Genomic DNA, 20,098 nt, shown 5'->3' with positions numbered 1-20,098 from the left:
TACTCCAATTGACAAGTTATTCAGGACACGTCTCTTGGCGGGTTACACACATTTGATAAATGTTGGTTTTTTTACATAATAATGCCAGCGACAAACATTAAAACCTTTGCGGTTGACTAACATAATTAAGGAGAAGAAAAAAAAGTCGCACTGCAACCAATAATTAATTCCTGAGCTGCGTTTCAGTGGCTAGCCCCCCCATTCAACTGTCATCAGCTCCTTTATTAACGTCGGGGTCGCCAGTGAAATCCACTTCGTTTTTTTGTGTCGAGGCTGATGAAGTCGCCGACAGTCTGCTCCGACCGAAACCCCAAAACGTGTCGACCTTGGGTCAGAATCTCCAAGACTTTTCACAAATCTGGCTGCCGCCTGATGATGAAGCTAACTGTAATTACTGGCGAAGCGTCGTACTCAGATGGTGAATGTTGTGGCTTTGCTCTCCAACACACCGGTGTTGCTGTACTAGTGACGAATTGGCACGTTCCGTTTACTTGACAAACCTTACTAATTGGCTGTGTCGGGTGGTGGCGGGTTTAACGACACGTTTATATTTACGCGATCCAACCCAAAAAAACCTGCATTATGGACTTATCTCTTTCTTTAATTTAGCCTCGCGCGTCTCCTCCGGATGGACTTTCGAAAAGTTGAATTCGTGCGCGTGACATCCCCACAGGTTGGGGCATCGAGGTCCATCACCCCCCACCCTAAGCGTGGTTCTCAACGCCGATCGCCCCCCCCCCACCCCCCCTGCTGTTTTTCTGTCTCTCTCCTCTCCCCGTACCCATTGGTGCGTTGTGCCGGGCTCGTGTTCTTATCAAAAGAAAAAAATTTTGAAAATAAATGTGCGCTTTATGCATTTCATTTTTTACGATGTATCTCTTGCATATCATTTCTACTGAGCAAAGGGGAAATGTGGATGGTGACTTCACGGGTATCGGTAGCACGACGTAGCCGTTCTTCATCAGGATCTTTATTCATCCTGGCGGGATCTGATGGGCTGTGAAGCTCTTTTTCATAGATGTTCAATAGGGGCCTGGTCAGCAAGTTTCATCAACAAACAATTACAAGATGGTATACAACAGTAAGATAGAGACAAGTTAAGTCACAAATAAATACATATAAACAAACACGGAAGTACCAATTGCACTCGAACATATATTCCTGCAGGTTTGTCAACATCAAAAGCAAGCGTGGGCAAGGCAGCAAAACAACGACGACAATTGAAGACCACACCAAGACAAGACATTGCACTTTAACAATGAACTATCAACACGTGGGTAAGATTGAACAGTTTCAAATCACAGTCGCAGGGAACATAATTCCATACGCTAGGAACGTCCTCAACCACGTAGCAAGGACTACCAGAGCACAATGGTTACAGACACAACCAAGACGGAACAAGTACGCGGTGGAAAAGGTGACCTTGCAAACACCCTTTCTTGCCACGATGGTAACCTCAAGTGTAACATATACACACGTGCAGACAGCCGCAAGCACACAGACATTTTAAATTAAAGAACAATATAATTGTGGAAAAAATCTTGGCCTCCAATATCCATAATTTCCACATGCGAGCGAGACGGGTGGGTGCGGGAGGGGTTTCTGTGCAACAGGCAGGCAGGCAGGAGAGTGGATGAGCAGGAGCGCGTGGACGGGGTGAGCCGGTGAGCTGGAAAATCGGTGGGTGGGTGGGTGAATGGGTGGATGGGTGAAGAGGGTGAAGGGGTGGGTGAATGGGTCAATGGGTGGGTGACTGAGTGGGTGGGTGAAGGAGTGGGTGGGTGAAGGGGTGAAGGGGTGGGTGAATGGGTCAATGGGTGGGTGACTGAGTGGGTGGGTGAAGGAGTGGGTGGGTGAAGGGGTGGGTGAATGGGTCAATGGGTGGGTGACTGAGTGGGTGGGTGAAGGGGTGGGTGGGTGAAGGGGTGAAGGGGTGGGTGGGTGAAGGGGTGAAGGGGTGGGTGGGTGGGTGAAGGGGTGAAGGGGTGGGTGGGTGAATGGGTGGTTGGGCGGGTGGGTGAAGGGGTGGTTGGGCGGGTGGGTGAAGGGGTGGTTGGGCGGGTGGGTGAAGGGGTGGGTGAAGGGGTGGGTGGGTGTTTGGGTGAATGGGGTGGTGAATGGGTGAATGGGTGGGTGGGTGAGTGGGTGAATGGGTGAATGGGTGGGTGGGTGAATGGATGGGTGGGTGAGTGAGTTAGCAGGTGGATTGGCGAGTGAATGGGTGAATAAGCCAGTGAGTGAATGAGCTCATGAGAAGGTCAGTGGCTGAGTGGGTAAGCAGGGGAATTAATGAGCGAGTGGGTGGTCGAGTGGATGGGTGGGTGTTGGTGAGAGGGTCGGCAGTAGAGCGGGTGAGTGAGAGAGTCGGTGAGCCGGACGAGCGAGTTGCTCTCACCTCCGGGATGAGCAGTGCCCTGTGATTGGCCGACACCACACGGCACAGCCTCTGGATGTGTTCATGGAAGAGCCTGCGTGAGAGAGACGCTCCGAGTCAGCGGGTGAGGCTCCCACCTCGCGCTCGGCCAGGGGACATTCATAGTGGACGCAAGCTCAAGGGGTCAGGCTGTGTTGTGCTATCAGCCAACCTTAGGTGACGCAATGGAGAAGTGCTTTTATTCGAGAAAAAAATATACACTTGCTGTTCATTGTTTCAGATGTGGAGGCCGGGTTAGTGGATCACACAGATGGAATCAACACGTTGGCGAGGTGTCAACCAGTAGGTGGTTTGTGGAAGGCAAGTTGGTTGCTGACCAAGATCTGTCAATTTAGGAGGCGCTAAACCCCATCCAAATACGTTGAAGCCCATGGAATGACACCATGCCCCGATGTGTGGGCTTTCAACACGTAGTTTTGATGCTCTGACACATGTAAAATAATTAACATGGACATGGGAATACATCTCACACAAGGTTTTTAGGAAAATCGTGAAACACCGTAGTAGCTTTCGTAAGTAAATAAAGGACTTTTAACTTCATATAATTGAAACATCTATGACAAACTGCGGTGCATGAACATCAAACCACCGGGCCCTTTATTTAATGGGTATTGTAAAATAGTTGCTCCAACAGCTATTTTAGCATGTATGGTTTTTAACTATAGGTGCGGCATTTAATATTGCGACCTGGCCCCATCAAATATTTTAATTTGACAATTCCAATTCACACATGCACGAGCCCACACACGCGGGCGCAAAGGTGCGTGCGCGCACGCCCTCAACCAAAAACACACGCACACGTACAGCCCACTGCACACACGCACATCTAATACGAACCCTAATCAACCGCACACACCCCGAAGCGTACCGCACGCACATCTAAACACACCCACACTTACGGCCACACCCAGACACTACAAAGACAAAGATCCCCCGCATAGCCTTAACAGACTTTCCAGGCAAGTGCCGTTGATGAGCACCTATCTTCGGACGGCACGGCACCCGAGGGGGTGGGTGGCCAGCACCACGCCTGACCGCCTTTGTCTCCCCAGTGGCGAAGTTGACACACCACATAGGAACTCATTTGAAGCCACTAACCGCTACACTACCGCTCCCCGAGGCATTACGCATGCGCACGCACACACCCGCACGCGCGTAAGCAAGGACACGTAAGCACACGTCCTTTAACATGTTTGGATAAACAAAGCAACCGCTGACAAGAGCTGTGCTTTGGCCAAACCCACATCATACACGAGCAGCAGCAGCAAACATCATTGGGTTATGTACATGTTCAACTCTTTTGTCAATCCACTGCTGGAAGCAGGCCTTCTCCAGACCACGTCAGTCACGGGAGTTTTGTTTGACCGTACTTCACCATGCTGGTCAATGTGTGTTGTTGAGGGCAGGCAAAAGAGACGTAGGAGCATCATAGTACAGTACAACCGTGGAATGTGCTGCACTGCCCTCTAGTCAAACACCCTGTCGTGGCTCATTCCCCCTCCCTTGATGTTCAATGGAGCCATCGGCAAAACTTTCAAAAGATTGGCTGAAAAGGAATATTCGTCTCCAAGACAATACAAATTGAATTCATATGGCAGACATACGCGACTGCATCTCAAAAAACATGCACATATTAATATTATACGGAGAGGCTGTTTATAGGCCGCAGAAAGGTCTCCAGCCCGTGCTTGAACAGGAAGTCAACAGCACAGCTGGCTGGGCGAATATAGTTCGAGACTATGGAGCAGCAGAGGAGAAGGTGTGACCTCCCACTGAGCAAAGATTGAAAACAGAAAACCTTGACTTCAAACGCAGAGAGTACATTTTGGAGATGAATGGGAGGTGGAGAGTAAGAGTGAGATAAGTGGGTAGTAGTAACCTGGGAAAAGGTCAATGGAGGATGTTAAAGATGGTTAGGGCAATCTTGCAGTTAATTCAAGGCGGGCTTGGGAGCCACTGGGAGGATTTGAGAACTGTGGTCATGTCATCGCGTTAACATGTGCAGGTGCGGAGGAGTTTGGCCGGGGGCTTTGATGAGACATTGATTGTAAACTTCAGCCAAGATTTATATAATTTTTTACAAACTCCTGGCCCTAGATACCTGCACCATCCCCCGCCAACTCTCCTTCCCCCCACCCTTTCCCACAACCTCCCCCCCAACCCCCTGCTCACTGGTCGCGCATGATGTCGCCGTCCTGGTTGGGGTAGAAGGCGAGGCGGAAGATGCGGCTCATGATGCTGCGCTCGATGGCCACCTGCGCGTCCTGCAGCTGCTCCTCGCTCGCGTGCTGCCAGATCACGTCCTGCGCCATGGCGCCGTACAGCGACTGCAGGAAGTCCGACACCACCGCCGTCTTCTCGTCCGATGCCGTCAGACCCTTGAACTCTGCAGGTGCGGGTGGAGGGGGCGGTGGGTAATGGTGGCGGCGGTGGTAGTGGCGTGGATGGCAGCGATGTTGGAAGTGGTATTGATGGGAGTGGGTGGTGAATATGAACGTGGTGGTGGTTGTTGCGGCAGATTTGGTGAAGATAAGAGTTGGTGGAGGCATTGGAGGTGGTGATGTTGGTGGTGGGTGGGGTTGACAAGACGGTGGAGGTGGTGGGGATGGTTGTGGCGGAGGGTGTGAAGGCCATGGAAGCGGTAGTGATGGAGCACAGGGGATGTGTGGTGTTCACCGTTAATCACAGGAATTCATCAGTTAATTATTAATTCAGTCATTCATTCAGTAATTAATCTGGTTGTTCAATCACTGATTGATATATTCATTGAATTATGGAACATTGTTAGGGAACATACAGGGTAAAAGAATATATAAGCAAAATTATATGCTAAACATATCCACATATAAAAAAAATGCTTTCCAGACCAATATTATACAGCAGAATTTCTTTAAGCGAGCAAACTCTTGGACTGGTTGACCCTCTGACTCTCATCAACAGGGTCAGAGGCTCGTCAAACAAATGCTGCTGGATTATCAATCATGCGGTCAACCACCTCCTCATGCATTCGGTCGTTCGTTCCATCATTAATTGAATTCACGAGTTCACCCCCATTAATGATCCCTGTTCGTTCACGGGAGTTGTCAAATGCCGCCGGCAGCGCCGCTCACCATCGATGAAGGCGAGCACGCGGTCTTCGCGCCGCTCCAGGAAGAGGCGCACGCACACGGCGGTGAAGTAGCGCGTGGAGATGTCCTTGTCCCGCTGCACGCGCTGCAGCGTGCGCTCCAGGTGCGCCTGCGTCGCCTGCAGGCCCTGGCGGCAGCGCGTCAGGTACGCGATGTACGGCGCCCGCCGCCTGCGAGGTTGCGTGCAAACCCGACCGGCAAAAAAATTTGTATAACACTGGTCAACAAAAAAAGCATTTTTTTCTGGCCTGTTTTAGACTAATTTCAGGGTGCCGATTCCAAATCTCATCTCATTTTTATGCTATCGGCATACCCCATTTTCATTGATTTTACCCGAAATTAACTCTGTCACTTATGATTGCAAGTTGTTGCGAGTCAGTGACTGCTTTAGTGTTAAAATATGGTGCTGTATTTTTAGGATAGTGTGTTTATAATATCATTTTATGTAGATATCCACATTTATTTAATATTTTTCTTCTGCAGTTTTTATTGAAAATGCAATATTTGATATCTCAAAAACCTGATGTGATAGACAAAAACTGATGCCAGATTTGGAATCGGCACCCCAAAATTACCTTAAATCCGTTGGAATACCTTATGCCAGAAAAAGTGTGTTGACCAGTGTAATTATTCACCCATTTGTATATGGATATGGATGGATGGATGGGCAGGAACACGTGTAAGCCAAGCACAGACAGCAAGTAGGCACAGCTGGATAACAGACGAATGAGCACACAAACAGGGAGACGGGTAAGGTGGTGGGGTAGGCAGACAAACACAGCGGATAGGACTGCAGGCTGGTAGGCAAACCAGAGAAGTAAAAATAACACCGACAGGTAGACCATGTGGGGATACGAGGTACACAGACAAGACGCACAGAAAATCAAGCGGCGACACAAGACAGCAAAGTCCAAAGTTAGGCAGATAAAGAGACAAAGACAACGTCGGGAAGGTACACAGATGAGACAGAGAGTCACGCAGCCACAAAGACAGCAAGACACAGGCAGACAGGCGACCATGGAGGGGACAGACGAACGTAGCCGCTCTTCCCTGCGGGCGGCCGCCACGCGTTGCTGGCCGCTGTCACCTGTAGTCGTCGTCGATGGCGGCCAGCAGCTTGCGGCAGGTGCGGTTGTCGAAGCGCGCCACGCAGCGCAGCGTCTCCTGCAGCTGCGCGATCTGGCTCTTGTCCTGCAGGTGGATGGCCTCGGCGAGCTGCACCTTCAGGAAGCACACGATCTCGTTGTCTGCAAAAGACACGGAGCGGGCCCAAGAGTTGTGCGTACCGCCAGGAGAGTGGGCGGACGATCGAGCGCGCAGGCAGTGCGAAGCCACGCCGGGGCCCGTGGGATGGAGGGGCCCCGGGCGCTGGGCTGTGACACGCGATGAATTGGTGGACGGGAGGGCCCCTTTCCGTTCCGAACAGCCGGGGGACCCTGTGCCGAACGTGCTACGGGCCACGACGTACCACAATGCTACTTTTTCATAACACATGCGCACACCCACACGCAGCAGTATTAATAATGCAGCCGCGTAGCAAAATGTTTTTGTTCTGCTTTCACGGTCATTATTAATGATAACTTCTTGAAACGTCTGTTCCACCCTTGCGTCTGGTTACGCTCCCGTAGAGCCGAGAAAATATTTAAAGACTGGGTCGCATTGGAAGCAAAATGATCTTTGGAAGGTTATAGGGTAGTGGCATTAGGCGGTTGACCTTAGAGGATAGACAGACGACACAATTTACAATGGTAAGAACCCACTGAGCAAGAGGTCTCAAAGGAAATCTGCGTATGATGACGATGATGCATCGGGTTAATCAACTTGACGATTGCAACAAAGTTCTTTGCTCCCTCTCGCATCAATCCATCCGTTTAAACGCATCTTGGTTTCCACAACCGCAGACTTTTCTAATACTGGAACATACATTCGTGGTGCTACGGTGATACACTGAATATATCATTGACATATATTGGTGTCAACTTTGCAACAGCTTTGGAGATACATCTCCAGGAATTGAAATGGGAAGGTTTGATGGTATCCGCGGCATTGGCGGCGATGACCTCCTGAACCCGATCCTGACCCTGACACCATTATATTTGGAGTTTGCATATCTCACTCCCTGTGGTCGTGTGGATTTTTCTTCAGGTCCTCCGATTTTCCCCTCCACATTTAGAAACAACGAGCGTTTAAGGTAGAGTAAAACCTTGGATTGCGAGCATAATTCGTTCCGGAAACGTGTTTGTAATCCAAAGCACTCATTATATCAGTTGTGATCACGTGACGCTCGGCAGACAAAGCGTATACACGTACTACTCGTACTGCAAGACCTCGCTCGTTTATCAAATTAATATTTATTTTTTAAAATTGCTCGTCTTGCAAAACACTCGCAGACCAAGTTACTCGCAATCAAAGGTTTTACTGTATTTGGCTACAATAAATGTTCACGTGATAAGCCACTTCGCCGAGCTATCATTTGTGGCCAGGTCGCTTCTGAAAAAGAGCTCTATAGCCCAAGCGGGGCTTACCTGGTAAAATAAAAAAAATTTATCTTCTTGGTTCTTTCGGTAAAGTAACGTAGAAGGGAAATAATAAAATAATAAAAATAAAACATAATACAATTATTCTCACGACGTTTCGGCCACAACGCAAGCAGCCGTCCTCAGGTGAAGACCAGGTCTGTCGGGGAGACAGCGTCTGAATTCAGACGGCTGCTTGCGTTGTGGCCGAAACGTCGTGAGAATTTTTTTGTTTTATTTTTATTATTTTATTATTTCCCTTCTACGTGACTTTACCAAAAGAACCAAGAAGATGAATCTCTGCAGTCACGAAAGCTTTAAATCGAAAAAAATGTAATTCAGTAGATTTACGGACGATGCAGTCGGCTGCGCAAGCACGCCGGACAGACCGATATCACCACCATCACGGCCGCACTCCGGCACTCAAGACAGAGGGATGCACTCAAGAAGGCTCGCGCGATGGTGCCGCTGACCTTCGGGGTCCAAGTGCTCGGCAGCCGGGAAGGGGCCGTTGCGCACAGCAGGTGCCGACAGTAGCGGAAAGGCCATGATGTCGGCCGAGCACAGCGCCAGACGCAACTTCTTCTTGGCATCTCTGATGACGATAACGACGATGGCCACGGGGACGGCGCCAACGAGTGGGGAGTTGCACAAAGAAGAATGGACGGGGGGAAAAAAAAACCAACGTGCGTTCGCACAGATTCCGCAAACCAACGCTTTCTTACGTGATTTTGTCTTGGCAAGTGTTTAGTTAGCAACACGATGCCCGACGGCCACTTTGTGTCCGCACATCTGATGTTTACACACCATACCAAATCCGAGTTGACCTAGAAAGGCCCAGGACACGTTTTGATACCACCTGGCACTGATATAAGCCTTAGCCGGGATTAAACTTAAGTCACCAGGTTTGTAGTGCAGTGTGCCAAGCACTGTGTCACCACTCTCCATAAGATTACCCAATTTAGCGCAAGGCTCTGGGGAGAAATTAATCATATGTTTATGATAACGGATTAATCGGCAGGCACTTTTAAATGGACGATAGGCAGTTGGTTTCCAAAACACGATAAACTCGGCACAGTTCACACTCAGCGTGATACACTGATGACGAGTGATGATGATCAAGATGCCACCAACACCATTAAATCCTGTGCTTCAAATACGTAAAGTCGAGTGTTAACATCATTTATTCCAATCAAATGCAAATTCGACGCTAACTTACAATTTAATCGATTAATGGAAGCAAACATGAATATTGTAATTGCATCTCTACCACCACACACTAACACAACATGCAAAGACTCCCCCATTTAACCTTTAACAGTGAGCTCCTATGAAGGTTGGCACGATACATTACGGGGAGGGTGGCCAGCACCAGGCCCGACCACTATTATCTCCCCAGTGACAATGTTTACACATCGCAGCAGGTCCTCATTTGAGGCCGAGTCAACCTAGGGGAAGCTCAAGACCGGTTGGGATAATCGGCATTGGCCATGAACGGGAATGGAACTCGAGTTGCTGGGTTCGAGCGCAGCATGCCAACCGCTGCACTATCGCACGAACACAGACAAAACAAGCAAATATATATATACACAGAAAACACAGGAACACACACAAATGCAGACACACAAATGCACACGCACACGGCTGAATGGCACTTTGTGCAAGGGCGTCAGGACACCTGAAGGTGAAGGAGGAGTGCCGAGGGAGGGCCGTCTGGCTCGCCGAGTCTGGGAGGTCGTCGGCCGAGAGGCTAAGCGCGCCCTCGTCACGGGGAGACTCTTGGAAAATGTCTCCGTCCGCCGCTGCCTCTGCACAACAAAGAGACGGATCTCGTTCACAAACTTCTACGGCAAAAGGTGCGCTCGGAGGTTCACGCTCGCACACGTGGGTGGTTTAAGGACCTTGGGCTTAATCAAACGGCAACGGTCATAACCCAGCAGTTCTGATCTGACAGTAAATGATGTGATGTTGTAGTAACCAACCGTACGAGTTGTAAATAATTAGCATATGTCTGATCATGTGGATAGGTGTCACTGTGGTTTTGATTCACAATCTGAAGGTTACAAGTTCAAATCCTAGTCCGGGAATGACTCACCCCACGATTCGTCCAGGGTACCAATAATTTCAGTACCGTTTTGTGGGGAGCCAACCGTGATTGTGCAATGAAGAGACTGGAACCACCACTGGAAAGTTGAATTGTACACATTGGCTCAGGCCGATCAACAAAGACAAACGCTAACAGAGACAACTAGGCCAAGAAAGTAACTTTACCCGATTAAAAAATAAAGTAAGACAAGCGAATCCGTGTCTTGTCTCATGGGTGGCGGAGCATATATTTGTTCTTGTGCAGGTGTCTCTCAATAAAGAGTGAGCCAAGCCTGAGTCGATCTAGCAGAGGCCCAGGATCGGTTCCGATATCACTCGCCACTGTTAGCCGTGGCCGGGAATGTAACTCAGTTCGCCGTGTCTGTAGCGCAGTGCGGTTAACCACGATGATACGACGACGGCAACCGCCGTTCGCCACCAAGCGGCAGTGACGTCACCACGGCGCTATAAAGACAGATCCCCCGTATAACCTTAACAGACTGTTTGGGCAAGTGCTGTTAGCGCGAACCTATGAGTGCCGACACGGCATACGAGGGGGTCGGTCTCCTGAGTGTTTTACACAATTCACCAGGTACTCATTTGAGGCTGAGTCGACCTAGGAGAGGCCCAGGACCGGTTTAGATAATCGTCACTGGTGTTGGCCGTGAGCGGGAACCGAACTCGGCTCGCCGGGTTAGTAGCGCAGCGTGCTAACCGCTACACTGCCACTCCCCACACACACACACACCCAGACATCGACACACCCACTCGCTCACTCAAGCAGATGCACACAGACACAGAGCACCCAGCCGGTACCGTTGTGCTGCTCCTCGCTGGGACTCGCCCGCTTGATTGCGCTGCGGTACTTGTCCAGGATGTCATCAGCGGCGAACGTCTGGGGGCCCACCACTGGTAGGGCTTGCATTGCCTCGTCTGAACAGGGAGGGCAGTACAACACGCACACAACATTAACCAAGACAAAGATCCACCGTGTAGCCTTTGACAGACTGCTGTCCACAAGTTCCCCCCGTACAGCTGTTCTATACGTGTTCACGGGAGAGATCCTTACACCTGACACTGCTTAGCAAACACGAGCTTAGGTTTCCCTTTAACCCATCCCACACAGACAGATAATTTCCTTTTAGCCACACACAGTTAGGGCAAGTGTTGTTAAAGAGCACCTATAAAGTTTAACACGTAGGCTTTCGCGACCAATATTTTTCATAATATAGGTTTTTGGGTCAGATCGCGTTATTAATAAATGTGTCGTAACCCCCCACCACCCGACATGGCCAGACAGTAAAAAATGTGTCACGTTTTTCAAAGGACAAGGTATTATTAAATAAATACAATTACAATTCTTTATACGGGAAACAAATACTGATGAATAACAATTGAATGATAACCAATCTATATAATTACAATACCCTCCCCCTCTTCGCCTCGAATCACTGCACCAGATTGAATTGAATGATGACGTCACCCTGCTGCTGCTCTATTTAAGACCGGGAGCAACAGGAGAGCTTCACCATTCTTGCCCGATGAAGCTGATTGTAATTACCAGCGAAACATCGTACTCAAATTTTAAAATGCTGTTGATTCTCTCTTCAACACACCGTTGGGCTAAAGTGAATTATTTTGTCCTTTGAAAAACGTGACATGTCTTACTGTTTGGCCGTGTCGGGTGGTAGAGGGTTTACAACACATTATAAATAACGCGATGTGACCCAAAAACCTATATTATGAAGTACCTATAAAGGCTGGCATAGCACATTAGGGGGGGGTAGCGTAGCCAGCACCAATTCCGGCCACCTTTGTCTCCGCAGTGCTGATGTTTACATGCCAAACCAAGTACTCATATAAGGCTTAGTCAACCGAGGAGAGGCCTGAGACTGGTTATGATAGTACTCGCCACTGATGCTTGCCATGGCCGAGAATCGAACTCAGGCTGCTGGGTTCAAAGCGTCGCGCACCAACCACTATCCAGTGCTGCCCACACATGCATACACACACATCGTATTCTTGAGATATGATCATACACAAGAGTCTTAAAAATTCTGAAGAGTATTCTATTGTGTGTATTATCCGGTTCGTTGTTGTTTTGTTTTTGGGAGCAGCTACATCCCACAGAATTTGAACAGTGTATTTGTGGTTTATCACACTGTGTGCGCTGTTGACCTGGCAATACGAGTTCGATTCCTGGCCACTGCTAACATCAGTTGGCAAGTGATATCTGTGAAATGGTGCTGGGCCCCTATCCTCTTCATTAACCTGCATTGACCACCATGGTAAAGTATGGTCAAACAATCCCCATGACCAATAAAGGGTAGGCCTTCATCCGCGCAGTGGATTGATCATGGCTGCTGCTGCTGATAAATATTATGATTGTACTATAGAGCTAAATACGCAATTATAGGAATGTATTTTGGTTTTCACATGGATAGAGAACCAACCATAAAAAAACGATTGCATCTTATAAAAGAGGCAGGACACAACATTCCAACAGACGGACACATTCTGACGTACGGATACAAAGTGTGAGTGGCAGACACAGACCATCCAAGCCAGACCAGACAGATCATCCGGTGTCGAACCTGGAATGGCCTGAAACCTGTTCTCCATGATCCCGTCCTCCCGCTCCCGGTCCTGCCGGTCTCTCTTCTTGAAGCTGATGGGGCCTGTCAGACGCCACAAACATCTCCGTCACAAACACAGGTCGTGCGCCACAATTCCGTTCACAGCACGCGCAACCGCACACGGCCAACGCGGGCGACGCATTTTCTTACAGCTCACAAGTGATCCAGTTGCCACCGACAAACAAAAACTATGACCATGACATCAGGATGCCCGGTGACGTTTGCCGAGGCCTCACTGAAAGGACTCGTAGACCGTTGAAACTGGTACGAGGTGCCAAGTGTGAAATAAATGCAAATGGGTTGTTATTTCAACAGGTGAGAACCCACGGTGATGATGTATCTGAAAGGGTGGCCTGGCTCGACAACTGATAACTGTGCAGTGCATTTCACAACTAAACACGTACAGAACTGGGGATCACAAAATAATTAATCGCACATTGTCACTGCATGCAAAGGCAGATCATAATAAGGTCCTAGCAAGTGCATTCATTACACTGGATTAAAAAAGCAGGCTGCAAAATTAAATCAAATTAGGTAGAAATGCAAATGGAATCAAATGCACTCAGGGAAGCCCAGTTTTCAGAAGATATGGCTAAGGGTCACCATCGACAAAGAGTTTATCAGCTCAATAGGCCTTGCCCGAACTAAACTGAATTGTTAACTGCAGAAGGGATGCCCCGTGCCTCCAGGTATGCACAGCATTGTGAGCGAATGGGCAGTCTACAAAACTGGTATCAACTTGTGCTGCCATGTAGCAGAATTGTGACTCGCCATATTTACAGAGTGCAAGGGTTTTGAGCCTGACATGTTAAGAACTCGGGTGTCACATCTGTACTGATTGCTTTGAAAACAAATTTAGCCTGCGTGGATCACATACCTGTCAACCCCTTATCAGTGCCTACCTTATCAGACCTTATTGATCACCCCGTGCCCTTACACATCTCAACATTCATCCATCACAAGGAAAAACCACGAACAAATAGACAAAAAGAATGTTACTAAAACACGTTTTTTTTGCCCGTATTAAAACGGCTGTACGCCGTATGGACCTGAAAACTCAATTTCCCTGTACAAGAATGCGGCTAAACCGTGTGGGTTGACAGGTATGAGATCTCTCCGCCAGGATAGTGGGATGTACCCCGATTTAAAGCAGAGGTCGCAACGGTGAATGGAGCGACCTTCGCTGACAATCACTGCTAATCCACCGCACATACGGATCTCACAAAGGCGCCCGAGCTGATAGATGAAATGGAGTATCCTTTCACAGGAGGCTCTCCTCGAACTGACTGGACGCTCCGTTACCTTTCTGGATGGCTGACAGCTTCTTTTTCCACCACGGCTTGCTTTTGTCGGACTTCTCATCATCACTGTCCTTTCTGTCATCGGGCTGCCAGCACGAGACGACAACACAAGCCGGTATGCACAGGAATACTCGCGTACAAAAAACACACAACGCACTCACCCCTAACCTTTCCTTCCTGGGTATATAGGATGCAGCTGAGTGGCATCAACAACATCCGGATATTTTCTTGCTTTTATCTGCTTATTACAATGCAAATTATATTCTTGGTTCTTTCGGTAAAGTCACGTAGAAGGGAAATGATAAAATAATAAAAAATATAAAACAATAAAATTCTTACGTTTCGACTGCAACACAAGCAGTCGAAAATTCTCACGACGATTTTATTGTTTCCCTTCTAAGGGACTTTACCGAAAGAACCAAGAATATGAATCCCTGCAGTAACGAAAGCTTTAAATAAAAATGCAAATTATGTTTATCTGTATTTTATTATCCTATATGCGATCGTTTATGAATCCACTTCCGTGTCATCCATTGTTTAACCATACGTCCCCACGCTGGTCATTGTGAGTCGGTGAAAGAGGGGTAGAGGGAACAGTTTATATCTGACGCGTCACTGATCTTAGTCATGGTTGGGACCCCAAGTGAAGTTCACGAGCCACTATGCCACTGCTCCACCACTATACACCGTGTTATTACAGAATTTAATAGGCTACAGTCTCGGGAAATGGTCTTTCTTCAGTGTAGAGAGAAAACCGAGAGATTCAGAGCAGTCCACTTGTCAACTTGAACATTAAGGCCACACCGTGTGAAGTGCGAACTCAAATTTGTATGCATGTCTCTCTACCCCGCGAACTGCAAAGAAGACATTGAAAAGAAACGACGACACAAGGCACGCGACGTCCCGGCCAAACGTCGCCTCGACATGCCAACGGCGGACGCACCTGGTCCGAAACAGCCGCGAAATGTCCCCCGTCGTCGTGCGGTGACTCGGAGGGCAACAAGCCGGCCATGTGACCTCCCGTGCCCGCCGACCCGGACGACGAACCGGACGCAGAGCCGACGCCCGGGCCGGACGGCTCGGCCACGCTGTTGCGAGCCTCGGAGCCGAGAGGGAGCTCTCGACCCAGCTCTTCCCGGCCACCGCCGCCGCTCGCTCCACCGCCACCGCCGCCACCGCCACGGCGGATGCCCCAGTTCGAGGAAGAGGCAGCCAACATGGCCTCGTCGCCTGGACAACAAAAAAAACACAAACATCGGAGTGTCTCCCTGCTCATACGAGTAAAGGATTGCGATCGTATGTGTTGGCCGCCGTCAACACGTGGTGGTGATTCCATATTCTTGTGGCCGGGAACAGTCTCCATCGGACAATATCATCCATATATGTAGGTTTTTTGGGTTAGATCGCATAAATATAAATGTGTCGTTAAACCCGCCAACACCCGACCACAGCCAATAGGCAAGGTTTGTAAATCCACAACATTTATTTGCTCTCCAGCACACCGGTGTGCTGTACTCGTAACGAATTGGCATGTTCTGTTTACGTGACAAACATTACTAATTGGCTGTGTCGGATGGTGGTGGGTTTAACGACACATTTATATTTTCGTGATCTAACCCAAAAAAAACTATATTATAGGGATGTCCATTGTTGTCGATTTTCCGAAATGTGGTGTGAACTTTCTGATAACTGGATGAATGATGGGCTGAGTTAACCCTGATTTGCTCTGATGTCCTATTACTATAGGTTTCAACAAGATTTTTACTTTATGAGTGAAGATGCTGATTCAGGGTTTTAATTTTCCACAACTGATAGAGCAACGGCATACATTAAAAATTGCTTTTACGCAATACTCTATTAAGACGAAATCTGACCCACGATTAATGTAAACACGTGTATATGAAGACAACGTTCATGAATCATCGCTGAGACCGTGAAATATGTAACACTAAACCAATTGATGCTCGCATCATTAACTAGAGCAACGTGGTGACGGCGGTGAGTATGCATGTATGTTGTACTGCTTTCGCACCGTAACGCAGCCAACCATGCTAATCGGAGGTGCCGGGGAGTGAGGTGTGGGTCTGCTACCGGCGAAAGTGGTGCGCTTGGTCCAGGCGTGGTGAAGGGCGCCCTCCTCCGAGTTGACGGGCCTTCGCGACCAACTCAGAGAGGGCCCAACCGCGTCCTCGCCACCCGGGGCCCTCCGAGCCGCGCTGGCCAATCCCTGGCCCAGAGGCGCTCCCAGACCTGCTGGGCGTGCGGGGCGTGAGTGCACGCGAGAGGCCAACAAGGCTAAGACAGCTTTCCATTGTGTACGTTTCCAGTGACGTCGGCAGGCAGGAGATGAGTTGCACATCACGCTGAAGATACGTGCAACAATTAGTGCATGCATGTAACAATCATCAATATATGCTACGTAAAATTACCGAATCTTTTTTATCTATTCCACCGGAAAAGGTGGGAGGGGGGGCTAAAGGGACAATGGGGAGGGGGGGGTAGATGAAGTTGACGGGGCAAAAGATGCAGAGGATTAGGATAAGGAAGTTTGGGGGAGATGCGAATGGAAGAGCGTGCGAAGCCACTGGCTGCTTCGTATTTCTGAATATTCAATGCAAAGGTTACATTACAGCTCATGGAACAAATGACGCAGAACTCATTTGCCAATACAAGGGAGATTTTTAAAGTTACAAAGACGTCCTTTAAATGTTCAAATAAAATCATGCAAGAGGCATACTTTTAGTTGTGAATTTCTGCTACTTGGAACTGGAAACGTCGTGAGAGCCTGTTAATGATTATCTGTTGAACGTTGAGTGATGAATAATCCTAGTTATATATGCCACAAGTGTGCCAAACAAGTTGACGATGCACGCCTGTAATCCAGTGCTTTGAACCCGGGTTTGGTGGATCGTGTGGAGATTATTGCGCATGCAAGTCTCCCATCAGCAGTGCGTCGAGGTGGTCAATCTATCGTAGTAAAGCAAGTTCATTGCTGGGAGGCTATTTGTGCAGAGGTTGTTATCCCCCAAGTTTCCTCCAGATTACACCAGCTATTCAGACTCAAGTGAGACATTGCCAAGTAAATAAAGGACAAATTATTATGAATGAATGTGCGGCGGTGTGATTAAAGTGCGTCATCAAAAGGTCACGAGTTCAAATTCCATTCAGGAGTACAGTTCAATACGTGTACCATTTTGGGGAAAGCCACAAGCGGTCATGTTACAGAAAAACAGGCTCCGCCACAAGACTGTGGAATTTATAGCAATGGCTAAGGGCTGCTAATGGCAATACGCACCACCACCCCATGCTCATTTGAGCAGAGGCACTTTCACACAACTGATAAAAAAAATGTAAATAAGCAAATTAATTCGGCCCTAGTCTCCATGGGCTCTCGCTCGGTTACCAATAAAGGCAATCTCTCAGTCTGTCTGGCCGGGTTAACGTGGCCCGCTCCGTCTCGCTGGAATTGTCGCACGACCGATACGCCCACGTACTCGTGCTCCGCGGGTAGCCGTCGCGGCCAGGAGTCACGCCTGTCGCCTCCGAGCTGCGCGGCCGCACGAACTGCGTGAAGCGTTCCCGCACGGTCTGCGGCCGCTCGAATGCCGACTTCCACCCAAACGGCCTTTGCGCCGCAACCACCGCCGCCTGCTGTTGCTGCTGGTAGTGGTGATGGTGATGCTGGGGTGGCGATGGCGCCGCGGGGTGAGCCATCGCCGCCTGCGCAGCTGCAGCCGCATCCCCGTCGCCCTGCTGGTTATGCTGCGTCTGGAAGTGGACTTGCGTCTGTCCCGAGCCACCGTGCAGCTGGGGGGAGAAGTGCACCTGCGATGGCGTGAACTGGTAGGGCTGTTGCTGTTGTTGTTGCTGCTGCTGCTGCTGCACCTGCTGCGACGGTTGCAGTGGCGGCAGTGGCGGTGGCACGAAGCCACCGTAAGCGCCCGCTGCCCCACCAGAGGTGGCGGCGGCGGAAGGAGCGTCGCAGAAACCACCGGGCGCAGTCTGGTGCTGCCCCCCGTGCCCGGGCTGCCCGTCCCCCCCGCCGGCGTTGCCGGCTGCATCCGCGAGGAATGGCTCGGACGGGGATGGGTGCTCCGGGCGCGACACCTGGATCCTGGGCCGCACCACGGGTGGTCCTGTCACGTCACGACGGCACAAAGCACGGCGTTACAAAAAGGAAGACGCAGCCCAAGAAAGATGAGGAGCTATCGCCTGATGGATATGTATGTCGTCCGATAAGCATGTTACGGTGGCGCCAATTAGTTTGCTAAACTCAAGTTCTGGTGTGAACGATATTGTACCAAATTGTGTGTGCTAGAATGGATTAACTACGATTCATGCAAATATTGAATGAATGTTACTTTTAGGCAAACAAACTGTTTAAGTGAGAAATACAAAATGAGAAACACTACAGATGAGATGGTAAAATCCAAGACAAGAATCGATTCTTCAACAGAACACCTACCCTGAATTGTGGCAATTCATCCAATTGCTAGGAGGTGAATCTTATCATAAATAGGACCTAAAAATGTGTGTCCCAAGCTCTCCCAACACGCATTTCATACTTTGCAGCATCTGACTTATTTTAAAGTAAATTTTCTTTTTAACAAAGCTGCAAACTGGTTTGGGACAGGCCAGAACACCCAGGTGTAGTATTAGGATTATAATAGAGGAGCCGTTTGCGTTTGTTTAATGTCTTTATTGGGTCTCCATTGATGGCTTTATCCAGAGGACATCTCACGCGAGGGAATTCTAAAACTTTTTTCTTCTAGCGCAATGGAATAACGCTTTTCATTATCGAGTCCAGCTTTCCAAAAGTGCTCCATCCAACTCTAATTCACCTCTCTCTGTCACCAGTTCAGTTCCCGTCAGTAATGACCCTAAGCATGCATAGTCCGCTTTGTTTTTTTAGTTGCATCCATCCCTCTCACCGTCTGCCAAGTTGAGCGGATCAAATATGGAGAGGATGGACTCGATTTGCGATGAAGAGGAGGTCAGTTGCTGAGGACCTGCACACACAAGACAAAGATCCACCCCCCCCCCCCCCGTATAGCCTTAACACACTTTTAAGGCAAGTGCTGTACGCGACCACCGATGAAGGCTGGCAGAGAACATGAGGGGTGTTTCGATTTAAAGCTTTCGTGACTGCTGGGATTCATCTTCTTGGTTCTTTCGGTAAAGTCACGTAGAATGGAAATAATAAAAATAAAACATAATAAAATAATTCTCACGACGTTTCTCCTCGACAGACCTGTTCTCCACCTGAGGACGGCTGCTTGCGTTGTGGCTGAAACGTCGTGAGAATTATTTTATTATGTTTTATTTTTATTATTTTATTATTTCCATTCTACGCGACTTTACCGAAAGAACCAAGAAGAACATGAGGGGTGGTTGGCCAGTTCCACACCAAGCCGCCTGTGTTTCCCTAGTGATGTTTACACACCGCACCGGGTACTCATTTGAGCCCGAGCCGACCTAGGAGAAGCCCAAGACCCGGTCTTCAGATAATCGTCACCGGTGTTGGTGGCCGTGAGCGGGAATCGAACTCGGGTTGCGTTGGGTTCGTAGCACAGCGTAGCGCTAACCGCTACACAAACCCTCCCCACTGTAACTTTCACCAACCCACCGACCAGCAACGTACGGTCAAAAAACCCCACAAACTTGTAGGACGTGGGGAGATCCGCATTCATGCAGCGGTGGATTGACAAGAGGGATTTACAACCAGTATCAGAGCAGAGATGTAACCGGGTCGTCGTCTTCTTTGGTACGGCTGACGTGGATGCGCAGAGCAACAACTACAATTTCACATTCAGGTGGTCAGGGCTAGATAAACGCATCAGGAGCAGCGGAGTGTATCGCTGCGATGTCTCTTTCGTATTTGTGGATCGGGCGTTGCGTCGTTATATGTAACCGAGTGACTGGCTCACGACAGTAGGTGGACAAAATGTGAAGAATTTTGATAGCTGCTGCAGCTCCTTACTATTAAAATTCCTTCCCT

The 20,098-nt window shown here is 49.1% G+C and overlaps 1 protein-coding gene across 6 annotated transcripts in view; it reads right to left on the bottom strand.

The window, feature by feature from the left end:
* The window catches only part of GAPVD1 (GTPase activating protein and VPS9 domains 1), a 65,842-nt gene that overhangs the window by 8,872 nt on the left and 36,872 nt on the right, over positions 1-20,098 (bottom strand). For 5 of the 6 annotated variants that reach the window (XM_078603505.1, XM_078603501.1, XM_078603503.1 and 2 more), the window contains exons 17-29: positions 19,032-19,109; positions 17,595-18,236; positions 16,192-16,353; positions 15,044-15,330; positions 14,102-14,186; positions 12,758-12,841; positions 10,980-11,096; positions 9,757-9,886; positions 8,552-8,673; positions 6,650-6,809; positions 5,545-5,732; positions 4,607-4,820; positions 2,396-2,468 (exon numbers count right to left, since the gene is read on the bottom strand). In XM_078603505.1, coding sequence (XP_078459631.1) covers positions 2,396-2,468; positions 4,607-4,820; positions 5,545-5,732; positions 6,650-6,809; positions 8,552-8,673; positions 9,757-9,886; positions 10,980-11,096; positions 12,758-12,841; positions 14,102-14,186; positions 15,044-15,330; positions 16,192-16,353; positions 17,595-18,236; positions 19,032-19,109 — 2,342 coding nt within the window. The remainder of the gene's footprint in view (positions 1-2,395; positions 2,469-4,606; positions 4,821-5,544; positions 5,733-6,649; positions 6,810-8,551; positions 8,674-9,756; positions 9,887-10,979; positions 11,097-12,757; positions 12,842-14,101; positions 14,187-15,043; positions 15,331-16,191; positions 16,354-17,594; positions 18,237-19,031; positions 19,110-20,098) is intronic. The other variant, XM_078603502.1, reaches the window with a different exon arrangement.

Source organism: Lampetra planeri, chromosome 20 (assembly GCF_965212315.1).
Source record: "Lampetra planeri chromosome 20, kcLamPlan1.2.h2, whole genome shotgun sequence".
Lineage (NCBI taxonomy): Eukaryota > Metazoa > Chordata > Hyperoartia > Petromyzontiformes > Petromyzontidae > Lampetra > Lampetra planeri.
The sequence above is the reverse complement of the archived record's forward strand: the minus strand, read 5'-3'. Positions and strand labels throughout refer to the sequence as shown.